Source organism: Saimiri boliviensis, chromosome 8 (assembly GCF_048565385.1).
Source record: "Saimiri boliviensis isolate mSaiBol1 chromosome 8, mSaiBol1.pri, whole genome shotgun sequence".
NCBI classification, from domain to species: domain Eukaryota; kingdom Metazoa; phylum Chordata; class Mammalia; order Primates; family Cebidae; genus Saimiri; species Saimiri boliviensis.
The window spans coordinates 19,209,547-19,225,069 of record NC_133456.1 but is presented as its reverse complement, the minus strand read 5'-3'; the positions used below and the strand labels follow the sequence as shown (position 1 = coordinate 19,225,069).

Sequence of the window (15,523 nt, the reverse complement as noted above, 5' to 3'; positions counted from 1 at the left end):
GCTGGGATTACAGGCACATGCCACCGTGCCCAGCTGATTTTTTGTATTTTTAGTAGAGATGGCGTTTCACCATGTTGACCAGGATGGTCTCGATCTCTTGACCTCGTGATCCACCCGCCTCGGTCTCCCAAAGTGCTAGGATTACAGGCTTGAGCCACCGCGCCCGGCTGCTATTATTTCTTAAGAGAATCCATGTTTTAAATGCTGGAATCAATGTGAAGTTTTATTTGGCAGAAATAAAATGCCAGTAAGATGCATGAGAAGAAGTTTGTAGATAATCAAGAAATATATCCATTAGCCAGGCTTGGTGGCACATGCCTGTAGATAATCAAGAAATATATCAATTAGCCAGGCTTAGTGGCACATGCCTGTAGTCCCAGCTACTTGGGAGGCTGAGACAAGAGAATTGCTTGAGCCCTGGAGGTCAAAGCTGCAGTGAACCGTGATTGCACCTCTGTACTCCAGCCTGGGTGACAGAGGGAGATCCTGTCTCAAAAGAAAAGAAAGAAAAATATATATTGAGGCTAGGCAAGATGGCTTACTCCTGTAATCCCAGCACTTTGGGAGGCCAAGGCAGGAGGATCACTGGAGCCCAGGAGTTCAATACCAGCTTGGACAGCATAGCGAGACCCAATCTCTACAAAAAAATATATAAAACATTAGCCAGGCATGATGGCTTGCGTCGGTTGTCCCAGCTACTCAGGTGGCTAAGGTGGAAGGATTGCTTGCGCCCAGTAGGTCCAGGCTGTAGTGAGACATGAGCATGCCTGGGTAACATAGTGAGACCCTGTCTGGGAGGAAAAAAAAAAAAAGGAAAGAAATATATCAGTTCTTTCAAATGTATTTTAGAAGCGCATTTATTTTTCCTTCACTTTTAAGTCCTTCTGCTTGCATCTAAATATTTGGGCTATCAGTAGGTGAGAAAGATGGTACAGGCTTCATCCTATATTATGTATGTAATTCTTAATAATTCTGAACTCTCTGAAATGGAATATTCTAGCAGTAAGCCCAGAGAACAAACTGAATGCATGTTATGTTAAATACCATTTATAGCATTGTTTTATGTTTGGTTTTTTTTTTAACATAAAACAAAATTTTTATGTCTTTTGATCATATTTGAAATGAATGTGGAATGTTAACTCAGCAAATAAATTTACTGTCTGTACGTCTCTGGTATCAATAAGCACTCAAACTTAAAGGTTTAAAATTTAAAAGATGAGAACTATCTTTGGTCCAAGAAATTAAATCTGAGTAAATTGTATGTTACATTCAATTTTTTAGAAATAATAAATTCCTGGGGAGGGATAACACCCAGAGAAATGCCTGATGTAGGTGACGGGCGGGGGGATGGAGACAGCAAACCACCATGGCATGTATGTACCTATGCAGCAGTCCTGCAGGATATGCACATGTACCCCAGAGCCCACATACAAATAATAAAAAATCCTGGGGAAAACCACACACACACAAAAGGTGAATTCCTTTAAAATTTACTTGTAGCTTTCAGAAAAATACCAAATTATATAGTGTGATCTGAAGCAATATTAAAGTAGAAATTTGTATTAGGGGAAAAATCCCAGGTAAATGCCCAAGATGCGAAAAATGTGAATTTTTTATGCTTATTTTATGTATATCTTTAAAAATGATTTAGTACAGTATACCATCAGTAAATTGAAAAAGAGGTTGCATGTTGTAACTTTTCTTTCATACTGTAAGAAGTTAACTGGATTAACGACATATTTAAATCTTAGTCTTTTTGTTGACTGTAACCAACTTTATTCAGAGTCACTGTGTTCTAACACAGCACCAAAACTATGCATGATACTGAGTGGGGTAAAAATACGCTTGCCATTGATCAGAACTGCATTTCTTTCTCTAATGCCATTTCCTACTCCTCCTTCTCCTTTCCTTACATAGTGATTTGTGGACTTTATTTTCACTACAGATTTATAACATTTTAGTTTCTCATTAACATGTCTAACATTCATTTGGCTGTTTTGAAATACTGCATGTGGAAATTATATATTTAGATCATATATGTATCATGAATTTGTGATATTTTATCAATTCTTATATTACACTGTCTCTTGCAATATTGCATTAATGACAGTCAGTATTAAATGTAGTGCTTTCTATTGAAAATACAGAGAAACTAGAGGTAGCAAGTCTTCAGTTTTGTGTTTACACATTTTTGTCTTGTTTACTTGTGCGTTTTTTTCACTTTAAATAAGTTCTTCACCTGGAGGATATTAAATGTGATACAATTAATACATTTCTTAACTAACAAGCATTTCTTTCTGTCCTGAATTATGATATCTTTATGATATCTCATTTTGGCTAACTGCAAAGATAATAAGAATCAAACATTTTAAACTTCATGTTTCTTTTGGTTGTTTGCTGTGAAACTGACTCTGACCACTGTAGATGCAGTAAGAGGGATGAATAAACTTTTATAAAAAACACATCAGTTGTATCAGATATTATAGAATTACTGCTAAATTCAAAACCATTGATTCTTATGAATGAAAAGATTTAGATTTTCCCTAAATTAGATTGCCGTAATTTTTTTCTACTAAGACACTTTCTCTTTTCTAAAATTTGAATTTAAGCAAAGATTTTTATTTAAATAATGCTACTTGACAGTTTATAAAATAGTTATAAGCCCAGACTTCTCCATAATACTTTTTCTCTCAGTTGAATTTTTAACTTCTACTTAGAGTTCTCTTTTATCTAGTTCCTCAGAGCCTTCAAACTTTAAGATTGAAATCAAGACAGTCTGCTTGGCTAATGAACTGTGAACTTATTAATCCTGAATTAATTATATGAAAAGGTAAAAATGAAAGTTTAACCTTGTTTTTATAAAGATCTTTATCAAAATAAGTCTTCTCAAGTCATAGAATTTGAGCTAAAAGTCACTTTAATCTACTTTACTTTTTTTTTTTTTTTTTTTTTTTTTTTTTCTTAAAGATGAGGTCTCACTCTATCACCCAGGTTGGAATGCAATGGTATGATCATAGCTCAGTGCAGCCTCAGACTCCTGGGTTCAAGTGATCCTCCTGCCTCAGCCTTCCAAATAGCTGGGACTACAGGCACACACCACCACTCCCAGCTAATTTTTTGTTTGTTGGTTTGTTTGTTGGTTTTGTTTTGTTTTTTTGAGATGGGGTTTTGCCATGTTGCCTAGGCTGGTTTTGAACTCCTAGCCTCAAGCGATCCTCCTGCCTCAGCCTACCAAAGTGCTGGAATTACAAATATGAGACACTACACCTGGCTATTTCACCTTAATCACCTGGCATCACATGCTTAAAATAAGGGCATGCCAAAAACACACTGGTCTTGTCAATATACTTCAAAATAATAAATAATATAGCATCTTAAGATATGTATAAATGCAGAAAATCAGAACAAAAAAAATTCTATTCTTTCTATTCTTCCCTTCCCCCTCCAACAAATATAATTCTTATTGTCACTGGTAGGAAAGCATGTTTCCTTCAAAACATAAATGCCTATGACAGAGAAATGACAAAAGAAGCTATTTCTCTTTAATAGCCTTATCATTCTTGTGCTACATAATCATAAATCAATGAATGCACAAATGGGACATTCAAGGAAAAATAACTTTTTTCCAACATCTGTGCAATACAGGACATCAGATCAGCTACTCAACTCCCACGTTACAATTATGTGTAAACTGTTAGAATCTTAACTGCCTTTGTGGCTTTGGTGGACACCAAACTTTTTATTCCCTATGAAGGACATGGTGCCAGTGGATTAGCTGTGGTTCTGTTTTTATTTTATTTGCATATACTTTTAAAAATAGATAAGTATAGTAGAACCTAAGAATAACTAAATCAGTACTGATAGCATTCACATTGATCAGACTTCTGACTTCTTGCATGGCTAAGAGATAGCATTGATTTAGTTTTCTTCCCATTTTCTGGCTTATAAGCATTTAGTTACCTTTTATCCTTTTCCAGGAAGAAAAAAAAAAGATTTGTTTTTAAATATTCAGCATTAACAACTTTCTCATAATCGTTTTGGTATACTTTTTAAATAACGTCTTTTCTGTTAGTTCATCATAGCCACAAAAGAGATAAAGAAATAACTGTGGTCAGGCCAAAATAAAATGAAAATTACTTCCTAATAAATAAAGTGTAATTGAGCAGCAAAGTAACATTAAAGAACTTTTGCTGTAGAGCACTTAGTACTTAGAAATTTTTCTGGAAACATAGGGATTAATATAAACAAATGTTAGCTGGTTTGTACTGTAGTAGTAATTAATCTGATTTGCCTTTGTCAAGTAGCATTTTTATTTTTAGGTATAAATGAACTGTGCTCTTTGAAATTCTTAAGTATTTTCAGTTACAAAATGTTAGAATTTATACAAAAATAGAAATTCACTTTATATGAGATTAAAGTAAAATTCATGTACAAACTGCACACTGTGGTCATAGGAGTCAGCTTCCACAGAGCTGCTAGGCTGGGCCTTTGTACACACAGACAGTAGACATCCCTTTGTTTTGCCCCTCCTTCTCTTCTTCAGCAGTCATTCAATGACAAGCGTAAAAAGAACCTCTTTTCCCGAAAATTCCCCTTCTACAAGAACAAGGACCAGAGTGAGCAGGAAACAAGTGATGCTGACCGTAAGTATGTGGATCCAGTGGTCAACTGAAAATAAAATGTAGAGGGACCTACTGCCCTGCAGTTGGTTGTTACCATGGAGACAGTTTCAAGAGCTGCAACAGGTTGTTAATCGTCTTCAAGGGCAACCTAACAGATATAAATTAAGTTATATGCCAGTCTTTTTCTGGCACCTTAGGAAATCTTAATTTAAAGCAAACAACATTTTTAAGTTAAATGTTTATAACTTGAACATAAAAGTATGTATAAATAAGTACAATTATTTGAAGGAAAGATTATTATGAAAAACACAGCATTCATGCATTCAAAGAATATTTTAGAGGGAGAACATAAATAACTGAGAAGCTACCTATTGATTTCTAGGTATAACATTGCTAGTCTTTGATACTGGATTATCTAGAATCATTCCATTTTATCCTCTTTCTTCATTATAAGTACACAATCTGGATTTTACTTTTAAAATAGCAAGAAATGTTCTAAAATTTTGCTTCTCTACCTGAATCAGCTTTCATGCTAGAACTTACATTCTTTTGGCAGATTATAGTCAGTAGCTAGCTCATTTCAAAGTTCTAGAAATCTGTAAAAAAATGCTCTGTAAGATACATGTACCTGTAATGGTCTTGGAACTGTCTCTTACTGTAGCACCAATTTTATGCATTACTGACAACTATTTTCTTTGATTATCTTTTTATTGCTTGCTCTCTGGGGACTACTCTCTACAGGAGATCCCTGACGACATGGGATCAAAAGGCCTGAGTAAGTGATCAAAATACTCCCAAGTTATTTTTTAACCTCCATCTACACAGACCTACCTTATTCAGATACATTTTGAGATTCATGGTAGTGCCTTTCTGGCATGAGGAGGTGTATGATTTAGATTGCTTTTAGAATTTTTATGTTTATCACATGTTTGTCACATGCTTGGGACTTTTATTTCTCTAATACATAACTTTTTGTTTTTATTTTTCACATGTCATTTGAAGAATTCTCTGCTCATAGCTGTATTTTCCTTTTTGTAATTCTTATGACAGTTACTTTTGCTAGGAACTTCTAAAATATAAAGAATTTTAGGGGTTTTTTTAATCGTACTATCTGCCCTTATTATTAGAATTAGAAATATGCTTCCTTGAAGTTTTATGTTTCCTGGTTTTTGTTGTTGTTGTTAAAATAATTTAAAATAATTTTCATTATGTGTTAGAAAAGCATTACTATAATATAAAAGTATAAAACACAATAGAATACTACTCAGGTAGTTAGAATACTAGTCAAGTAGCAGTTTATTCAGGGGATAAATTGTGTATCTCTTTTTTTTGAGAAAGTTGTAAGTTACCACAAGAGTATAAGAACTATTTTGTTTTTCCATTAGCTAAGATGTTGCCTTTGTTTTTGGTTTTTGTTGCTGCTATTGTTTAATTTTCTAGCTAGTTAATACTCATATAAAGCATATAGGGTCTACTATGTAGAAGACATTCAATAAACATTGGAATGAATGAATGAAGCAAGAAGCCAAAATTAGCAAACAAAATTTTTAATTTGTGTGTTTTCAAATTGCTTAACTATGAAAATTTACCAAACATTACTGAGTAACTTTAGGTTACAGTGCTCATAGAAGTAATCTTTTAATTTACTGTTTTCTAAATGGTTCTTTCTATTTAGATTATTAAACATTTTGAAAACTTCTTTGTAATTCATTGATTATTAACCATATAGTCAATGTCTTTTAACTAAGACCTACATTAATAAACGTTAAATTTTACATAAGACATTTTTCTGATTTATGCTAAGTTTTTCCTGGAATTTTAATCTAAACTGTAGGTACTTTTATTTCAACCATAATTATTTAAGTTTGTATTAGATTGAAGACAGTGTGTTTATGTACAACTCTTTCTGTTAGACACAACTTATTATCTTTGCATGTACCCTTATAGGATTTAGTAAGGGCCACAGACTTCCTGTCACTAGTGGCACCCTTTTTTAAATCTCTTATGTTTGGGAAAAATTATCAATGAAAACCTCTAAAACTGGAAAATACTACCACAAGTTAGGTATGCTTTAGAATTTATTTTGAGATTGATAGCGTACTTTAGAGGTGGTATGGATCAACAAATGGACCCACAGATTTTTCTTATCTGTTAAGTGAACAAAGACATAGGAAACTCATAGAAAAACGAAACGAAGAATTTGGTTCCCATATTGATGTTATAATAGATGATAATTACACCTTAACCCTATATCCCTGGTTCTAGTAGATTGGGACTTTAGAAGAGAAATAATATGAAAAATGGTAACATTATCAGACAACATTATTCAGAAGTATTTTATTTTCTGGAGAGTGACCCAAGATTCCTTGAATAATAGATTTCTGTGCTTCATCTCACAGGAATTAAAAGAATTTATTCACCTGGTAACTTGATGAGCAGATCAAGATTTTATTCAGAAAATGTTAGAGAAGACAGAAAAATATTAGTAAAATTCTAAAACTGGGTATGATGGAGGTTATCACATAAAATAGATGATATAAGGCAGTTGACAAGGTGCCCATGATTATGTAGTAGTAAATACTGGGAAGAATAATGTGTTCAAGGACATTACTTGTGGCCTCAGTTATTTATATTCTAAAGTTAAGAATATAGGGAAGAGGCCAGGCGCGGTGGCTCAAGCTTGTAATCCCAGCACTTTGGGAGGCCGAGGCGGGTGGATCACGAGGTCGAGAGATCGAGACCATCCTGGTCAACATGGTGAAACCCCGTCTCTACTAAAAATACAAAAAATTAGCTGGGCATGGTGGCATGTGACTGTAATCCCAGCTACTCAGGAGGCTGAGGCAGGAGAATTGCCTGAACCCAGGAGGCGGAGGTTGCGGTGAGCCGAGATTGCGCCATTGCACTCCAGCCTGGGTAACAAGAGTGAAACTCCGTCTCAAAAAAAAAAAAAAAAAAAGAATATAGGGAACAAACTAAGCAAAATTTTGAGAGACTTTAATATAAGAAAATAAGTGCAACTTAATACAGGTAGTCAGCAGGCCTTATTGGAAGGCCTTATTGGAACAAAACTCATAAAAGAACTCCAAACAGAAGGTTAAGTTATTCTAGAGAAGCAAACCAATTGAAGAGACATAGAATAACACTGAATATCAAGAAAAAAATGCCTATCAGCTGTAAATTCACACAACATATTAAAAAAATGGAGTATTTAATTGAAGAGCGGACGGAGAAACAAGTGATACCAAAGAATACTTTGTATACACATGAATTCATTTGTTCTTTATTCTAAAAAGGAGAGAGTCAAGTAAATGATTGATTTGCCTTGTTGACTAGGGGAGTAGAGAAAACAGAAATTGTTTTACCAAACCTAATTTTGCTAAACAGAACTAATTGAGAATACAGTGGAAGTTTGGAAGAATTCAACTAAGTCATCATTTGTGAAAAGCTAGAAATAAAAACCTGTGTAGCTTTTATGGCTTTTAGGAGTTAATTTTGAAGAAGCTCAAAGGACTAAAGCTAGGTAAGATTCCTTTAACAGAGACTAAAAGGAAACATAACTGAATAAAAGATACATGAGGTACTCAGAAGTGAAATGATGACATAATGTTTGAGACAAAGTTTATTCTTATTACATGTAGCCTCTCCATTTTTACAACTTTCCATTTTGTACAACACCTCAAAAATTTCCTCAGGCACATAGGTTTCCTGTCACATATGTCTTCTTTCTTCTCATTTTAAGAACTTGTACATAGTTGTGCAAAGCTTGCAAATGCCAAAACCAAACTTATTTTCGTTTGCATTACGAATAAGATTTAAGAGTAGTATCATTGCTTCAGATTGGTGATGTAGTATTAGAGGAGAGCAGAAGAGAAACATGATATACTCTATCAGGAAGAAATGTTTGAGTACAAAGATAAAGGTTGGTTTGAGAGATTTAAAATCAAACATCATAAACAGGGTGGGTACAGTGGCTAACACCTGTAATCCCAGTACTTTGGGAGTCTGAGGCCAGCAGATCACCTGAGGTCAGGAATTTTAGATCAGCCTGGCCAACATGGTGAAAGTACCTATCTCTGCTAAAAGTACAAAAATTAACCAGGCATAATGGTGCATACCTGTAATCCCAACTACTTGGGAGGCTCAGGCAGAAGAATGGCTTGAACATGGGAGTTGAAGGTTGCAGTGAGCCAAGATCATGCAGCTGCACTCCAGCCTAGGTGACAGAGTGGGACTCTGTCTGAAAAAAATATATATATATCATAAATAAAATAAAAATAAAATCTTGAAGAATATATTTGTACCATGTATGTCACAGGGATAATTATCCTTACACTATGAATTTTTAACAGATAAGAAACAAGTTAACTCTCCATTAGAAAACTAGATAAGATGTGATAAGAATGTTTAAAAGATAAGCAAATGAAATAAGCATATAAAAAATGTTTGATTTCCCTAGCAATGATAAACAAAATGATGTTTTACCTGTCACTTTGGCAGACTTTTGTTTAAAAGGAAAACCCATGATGGAGAGAGTTCTGCTAAATGCCTGCTTTTATCGTACTACAATTGGGAGTGTAAATTGGCACAGCCTTTCTGAAAAAGCACACCTTTGACCTGCTAAATTCTCTTCAAAGAATTTATCCTAAGAGTGTAATTAGAGATGGAAATAAAGCCTTATATATCAGAATGCTTATTATAATATTATTTAGTAATAACAGCAAAAAATTTAAAAATATCTTAAAACATCTTAACAGGAAATGGCTAATGAAGTATGATTTATCCATATTATGTAATATTACATAACCATTGAAATCATATTTAAAGATAATGACATGGGGAAATGCTCACTATAAATGAAAAAAGTAAAATAGGAAACTGTACATATATTGCCTCAGACTTGTAAATAAACATGTTTGCAGCTATTTTAAATAGTTTTGCTTTGAACATTCTTATGCATGTGTTTTGGTCAGCACATAATGCCTTTCTGTTGGAGAAATACCTAGGAAAGGAATTGCTGAGTTATATGGATATGCATTTGTCCAGCCTTAGTAGATATTGCCAAATAGTTTTCCAAAGTAGTTTTACCAATTTGCCCATTTCTAATATATATATACTCCCGTTGCTACATATCGTTGTCTATGCTTGACGTGTCTGTTTTGATTTTTCATTTTAGCCATTCTGGTGGATGGTAGAGATACTTGTGATTTTAATTTGCATTTCCCTGACAAATAATTAACTTAAATACTTTTTAATATGTTTATTGATTATTTGACCATCTTCTTTGGTAAAATGCTTTGAAGAGCAACATTTTCAATTAATAAAAGAAAAACATTTTATTTTTCTAACAACATTACAAACAACTATGATGCTATTCTAGGGACTATACTTTGAGTAGTGAAGTTTTATTCTAGAGGAGCAAAGTAAAATGATATTTGAAAGAACTTGCAGAATTTGTTCTATAGCTTTTGGCAATCTTAGAGTATTTAAGGTAAGTAGGAGACATCCCAAAAAAAGATAGTGAAGACATTATAGTAACTTAAAGTTTTTGTTATATAAATGTCAGATATATTTAATAGTAGAAGAGTGGTAAAAATAAACCCTGTAAGTATTTGTTTATCCAGCCTTCATAATTGTCAACTGAAAATTTACCAATTCTGTTTCTTCTGTACTCCACTTAAACTCCCCTCTCTTCACCCCATTGCATTAACTAATTTTTCTTTAGTTTACAAACTAGAGATTACAGAGGGAATACCGATCGTAATATAAACAGAACTCTTTTTTTAATGTGGTATGCTTCTGGGAATGACATTTAAGGAAATAGGACAAAAGGTTAAAAGGTATATAAATGAAGACATCCTTAATTGTTGATACTTGTGAAAAACAGTTTAAAGCAAATAAAAAAATCTAAAAAATAAATAGCAAGGTAAATAATTTATCAGTCTAATAGAATATTATACACCCATTTTTTATTATTGCTATAAAGCCCATGTGGTGACATGGAAAGAAATATTTAAATATAAGCTTTTCTGAAACCTACCATTTTACATGTGCTTACATATATTAGTGAATTCTGCTTGCATTTTTAAAGTCCTTGCTTTACTTAAAATGTATGTAATCAAGATTAAGGAAGTTATAGCTTGTCTTTGAAAGTTAGAATAACAGACTCATTTTTCACCATAATACCAATTTAAGAATCCTTTTATTCAATTTGAAATCTTAAGTTCAGCCATTCTTAGTACATTTCACTAGTGCTACTTGATTTTAGGAGACTCTCTGGGTGGTATGGTATAGCAGATATTTATCTTCAAACATTTTCTTTTTTGTCTTTGTTTCTTAGAGACAGGATCTCACAGTGTCATCGACACTGGAGTACAGTGATATGATCATAGCTCACTGCAGCCTAGAACCCTTGGGCTCCAGCAGTCCTCCTGCCTCAGTCTCCCAAATGGCTTGAACTACAGACATGGCACCGCCAGGCCCAGCTAATTTTTTTTTTTTTTTTTCCACAAAGTGTCTCTTCGTGTTGCCCAATCTGTTCTCGAACTCCTGGTCTTAAAGTGATCCTTCTGCCTCACCTTCCCAAAGTGCTGAGATTATAGGCATGAGACACCATGACCAGCTTCAAACCTTTTTTTTTTTTAACCTTAAAAAATTGTATTTCCAGCTGAGTGAAGTGACTCGTGCCTGTATTCTCTGCACTTTGGGAGGCCGAGGTGGGTGGATCATATGAGCTCAGGAGTTGAATACCAGCCTGGCCAACATGGTGAAACCGGTCTCTACTAAAAACAGAAAAATTAGGCCAGGCACAGTGGCTCACACCTGTAATCTCAGCACTTTGGGAGGCCAAGACGGGCAGATTACCTGAAGTCAGTAGTTCAAGACCAGCCTGACCGATATGGAGAAACCCCTGTCTCTACTAAAAATACAAAAAATTAGCCAGGCATGATGGCACATGCCTGTAATCCCAGCTACTTGGGAGGCTGAGACAGGAAAATCACTTGAACCTGGGAGGCAGAGGTTGTAGTGAGCCAAGATCGCACCATTGCACTCCAGCCTGGGCAACAGGAGCTAAACTCCATCTTAAAAAAAAAGGAAAAATTAGCCAGGCATGGTGGTGTGTACCTATAGTCCCAGCTACTCAGGTGGCTGAGACACAAGAATTGAATCGCTTAAACCTAGGAGGGGGAGGTTGCAGTGAGCTGAGATCGTTTGACTGCACTCCAGCCTGGGCAACAGAGGGAGACTGTCTCAAAAAAAACAAAAAAAAGAAATTCCAGCTGGGTGTGGTGGCTCATACCTGTAATCCCAGTACTTTGGAAGGCTGAGATGGGAGTATTGCTTGAGGCCAGGAGTTTGAGACCACGCTGGGAAACATACTGAGACCTATCTTTAAAAAAAAATTTAGCAGGGCCTGGTAGCATATTAATTTAGGTTTTCCTGTCTCATTGAACGTTTTATGTTTTAGAAATGTAAGTATTAGTCTTTTTTTAAATTCAGGGAAGATATTTATTGAGAGAATACTTGAGGTTACATTTAAGTGGATGAGAAGAGTGTCTATTGTTTGCTAACCAATAAAGTTGTGAAATGGGGTCACTTTTAAGGAAGGGCCAGGCAATTTTTGGCTGGGTTATTTGTTTTCATTGTCTTTTTTATGTTTTGCAAAACAGCCACTGTCAATTTTATCAAAGCAGAGTTTCTGAGAAATATTAGTTGGTTTTAAAATGCAGTGTCGCAATTGGCACATTCCCTTCCAGCTGACTCTTTTGAGACATCTGAATTTATGACTTCTAAAATGCTTCATCTGTATGATCTCAGAAACATGGACTTTCATTTTCAGAAACAGGAGTGGAGCTGGACTATAAACAGCATCGCCTATTTATTTTTAATTACAAAGACATCCCTTCATTAAAATGAGCATCTATTTCCTTAAATATAGTTTGTCCCCTTTGCCAGTTATTGCTGTTTCAAAAACTGAATTAGATAGTGCCAACAATATTTTCTCTTTGGGTTGTATATCTACATTTAGACTAATTCAGGATCACTTTGCCTTTGTTGTCATATTCTACTTGCTATTTATAATAGAGACTTGTTCATAAACTGTTGTATAAAAAATAAGGCACTGTCCTTAATTACAGGTGTTTTCCCTTGCTAATATATATTTATTTGAAAAAATTAAGCTTTTCAAAGAAAGGAAAAAATGCTTTTAAAAAATTACTTTGTTGTGTATGGCTTATATTGCAACATTTTATGTCACCCTCTTTTATTTTGATTATTTGCTTTTATCAGCTTTTTAAACTCATGACACTGTGTTTTCTTTATTTGTCTTCCATTGTCCGGCAATTTCAGAGCATGTAACTTCTAATGCCAGCGATAGTGAAAGTAGTTACCGTAAGTGTCTTAAGTTACTTGTTCTTTTATCATTTCAAGTAATAAATCCTCTGCAGGGGTGGAGGGATTCTTAGTAATATGTTCTAAAAACCTAAAGTTAATATGATTAATATTAAAATCAGGGAGAGCCAAGTAAAATTTTATGCTTGAAAAAATCATAATATGTAGAAGTTAATTTATAAAATTTTAATAAAATACTAAAAATATTATTTATATACCTAGTACATACATATGTGTGTATATGTATTTTTTATTAGAAGTAAATACTTATATGGGGAAAAACTTGTATTTTGACATTTTGTTGAGTTCTGTTTTTAACATGTGCTAAAATAATGTTTTTCAGTAATGCTAAATTATAATTAGCTTTATTTCTGTTTTCATTCTTTTTCACCAATACTTATCTGAATCAAGTCATTGTTTATCACCAGCACTCGGTGAACAGAAGAAATAAGGAAGGAAACATTTTCAGTGATTGCTCAAAAAATAATGCTAATTTCTCTTCTGATGTTTTATATTACATTCTTGGTTTTATTAAGTGAACTACACAAGCATGTGATGTTTTTAAAGAGATTTGGGTATGGGAGAAGGGGAAAGTACATAATGTTATCATTTGTAGCACCTTAAAAATTAAAATTGCTTTTCTAACTTTTTTTTTTTTTACTGCTGTCTAAAATGAAAGTAATCTTGATTACAGATGAGTACGGCTGCTCAAAAGGTCCATCCTGTTAATATCAGTCCCTAATACTTTTCATGTTGACAGTATATACTTTTAACCATCATTCATTTGGTTGATTATTTTTCTACATAATAGTTACTTAATTTTTTTTTGGTGTGGAAATGATTTCTTGTATTTCAGCATTTTATTACTTATAACCAGAATACACTATAGAGTGGTTGAGTGGCTTTCTAGGCTAAAAAGAGGTAATGAAAGTATATACTGTCTGTGTCACCATTTGCATGAATTATTAAGGTATGGAATATTCAAATTGCATGTGTTTGCTAGTATGTAAGCCATGTTTTACATCCAGTACTTTAAATAACAGCTTATATTGGTTTTATATACTTTGATAATAAAATTGAAAACAAAGAAATACACACTTAAAGCAGAAAAGAATGTTTATGCCAATATATGGATTTAAAAGACCTGCAGCTACATACATATAAAACAATTGCAAAATTCATGGTAAAATTATGATAGGATCTCGATAATTAAAGAAAAAGTCTTCAAATACATTCTCCAATATTGATTGTTTTCATTGAACCACTTGGGTTAACACAATCCTTTCTAATTTTGGGTGTGGGGGCAAAGGGGATATGTATTAATTAAAAACTGCTAGAGTTTTTAATTTTGTAGTTATTTTCATTGGATTCAGATATAATTTGTAGACGCTTTCATTTAGAATATTTCCTAAGCTCTAAACTTTTAATTTAACCTTTAATTTAGAAGCTTTAACTTCTTATATGCTTTTAAGTTCACAGCAGAATATATTTATCTCCTTTACTATCACTGTGGTTTTTTTATTAGAAGAATTTAGTTTTATCTAAAGCTCTTTTTGATTCACGTTAAATTTCTTATTTTTTACAAAGCTTAATTTGTGAATTTTTTCATCAGTGTAATAGTGACAATAGTTTTACCTTTGTGTTTATAATTTTAAATTTTAAGGTAGTTGTAATTTTTTAAAAATATATTGTTTTCAATATTATAGTTGGTGGGAAAAGTAGCGTATTTTTAATAGTAACAAATTACCTAATATGTATATATATAGATAGAGCAGCTCATTAAAGCATTAATCTTTAACAGATTTAATAATTCTTAAATTCTAAATAAAGAAGTAGCACATAGCATCACAAATGATTTTAGATTTGATGATTATTTATAAAATAAGTTACTGATTTAAAAGCTCATTTATATTTTGTTTTACATTTAGCAAACTCACTTTTTTGACTTTATAATTTGCTGCTTTTGTTTTTTTTTTACTCAATTTTGCCATAAAGTACCTCTTTCCATATCTTTGCCATTTTCTTAGGAAAGTTCTAGTAATGTATATGTTGTTTATGAAGAATTAGATTAGCATCAGTTATCTTTATGTATTTTTCATCTGTGCCTTCACTTTCTAATAGGTGGTCAAGAAGAATACGTCTTATCTTATGAACCAGTGAATCAGCAAGAAGGTTTGTGAAGCCTATTGATGTTTTATAATCTTCTAGAAGAATATATTTTTAATTTGGGGAAAAAAAGTCTAATTCCCCCCCACCAAAATGTTGTATGTAGAAATTTACTACATGTAGTTTATGAAACATAGTTTATTCCACAGTATATTAGAATCTAGTCATTTCATATTGACTTTTATATTTGTGTTTTATTTCCTAAGCAACTTTTTTCAAGGGTTCTTGTTAATATCGCTATCTTCCGAATAACTCTTTTTTGAAATTCTTGGGAGCATCTTTAACCCTTCTCTGATCCTCATGCTCCTCAGCTAATCAGGTTCCAGGCACTATTGTACTTCTTT

At 33.2% G+C, this 15,523-nt stretch overlaps 1 protein-coding gene across 24 annotated transcripts in view; it reads left to right on the top strand.

Moving 5' to 3' along the window:
• DLG1 (discs large MAGUK scaffold protein 1) overlaps positions 1-15,523 on the top strand; it is a 278,082-nt gene that overhangs the window by 241,232 nt on the left and 21,327 nt on the right. For 10 of the 24 annotated variants that reach the window (XM_039477338.2, XM_074404057.1, XM_074404058.1 and 7 more), the window contains 4 exons: positions 4,544-4,643; positions 12,972-13,013; positions 13,693-13,728; positions 15,135-15,185. In XM_039477338.2, the coding sequence (XP_039333272.1) occupies positions 4,544-4,643; positions 12,972-13,013; positions 13,693-13,728; positions 15,135-15,185 (229 nt within the window). Of the gene's footprint in view, positions 1-4,543; positions 4,644-5,363; positions 5,398-12,971; positions 13,014-13,692; positions 13,729-15,134; positions 15,186-15,523 lie in introns of all 24 variants that reach the window. The other 14 variants (XM_039477342.2, XM_074404060.1, XM_010336950.3 and 11 more) reach the window with 6 other exon arrangements.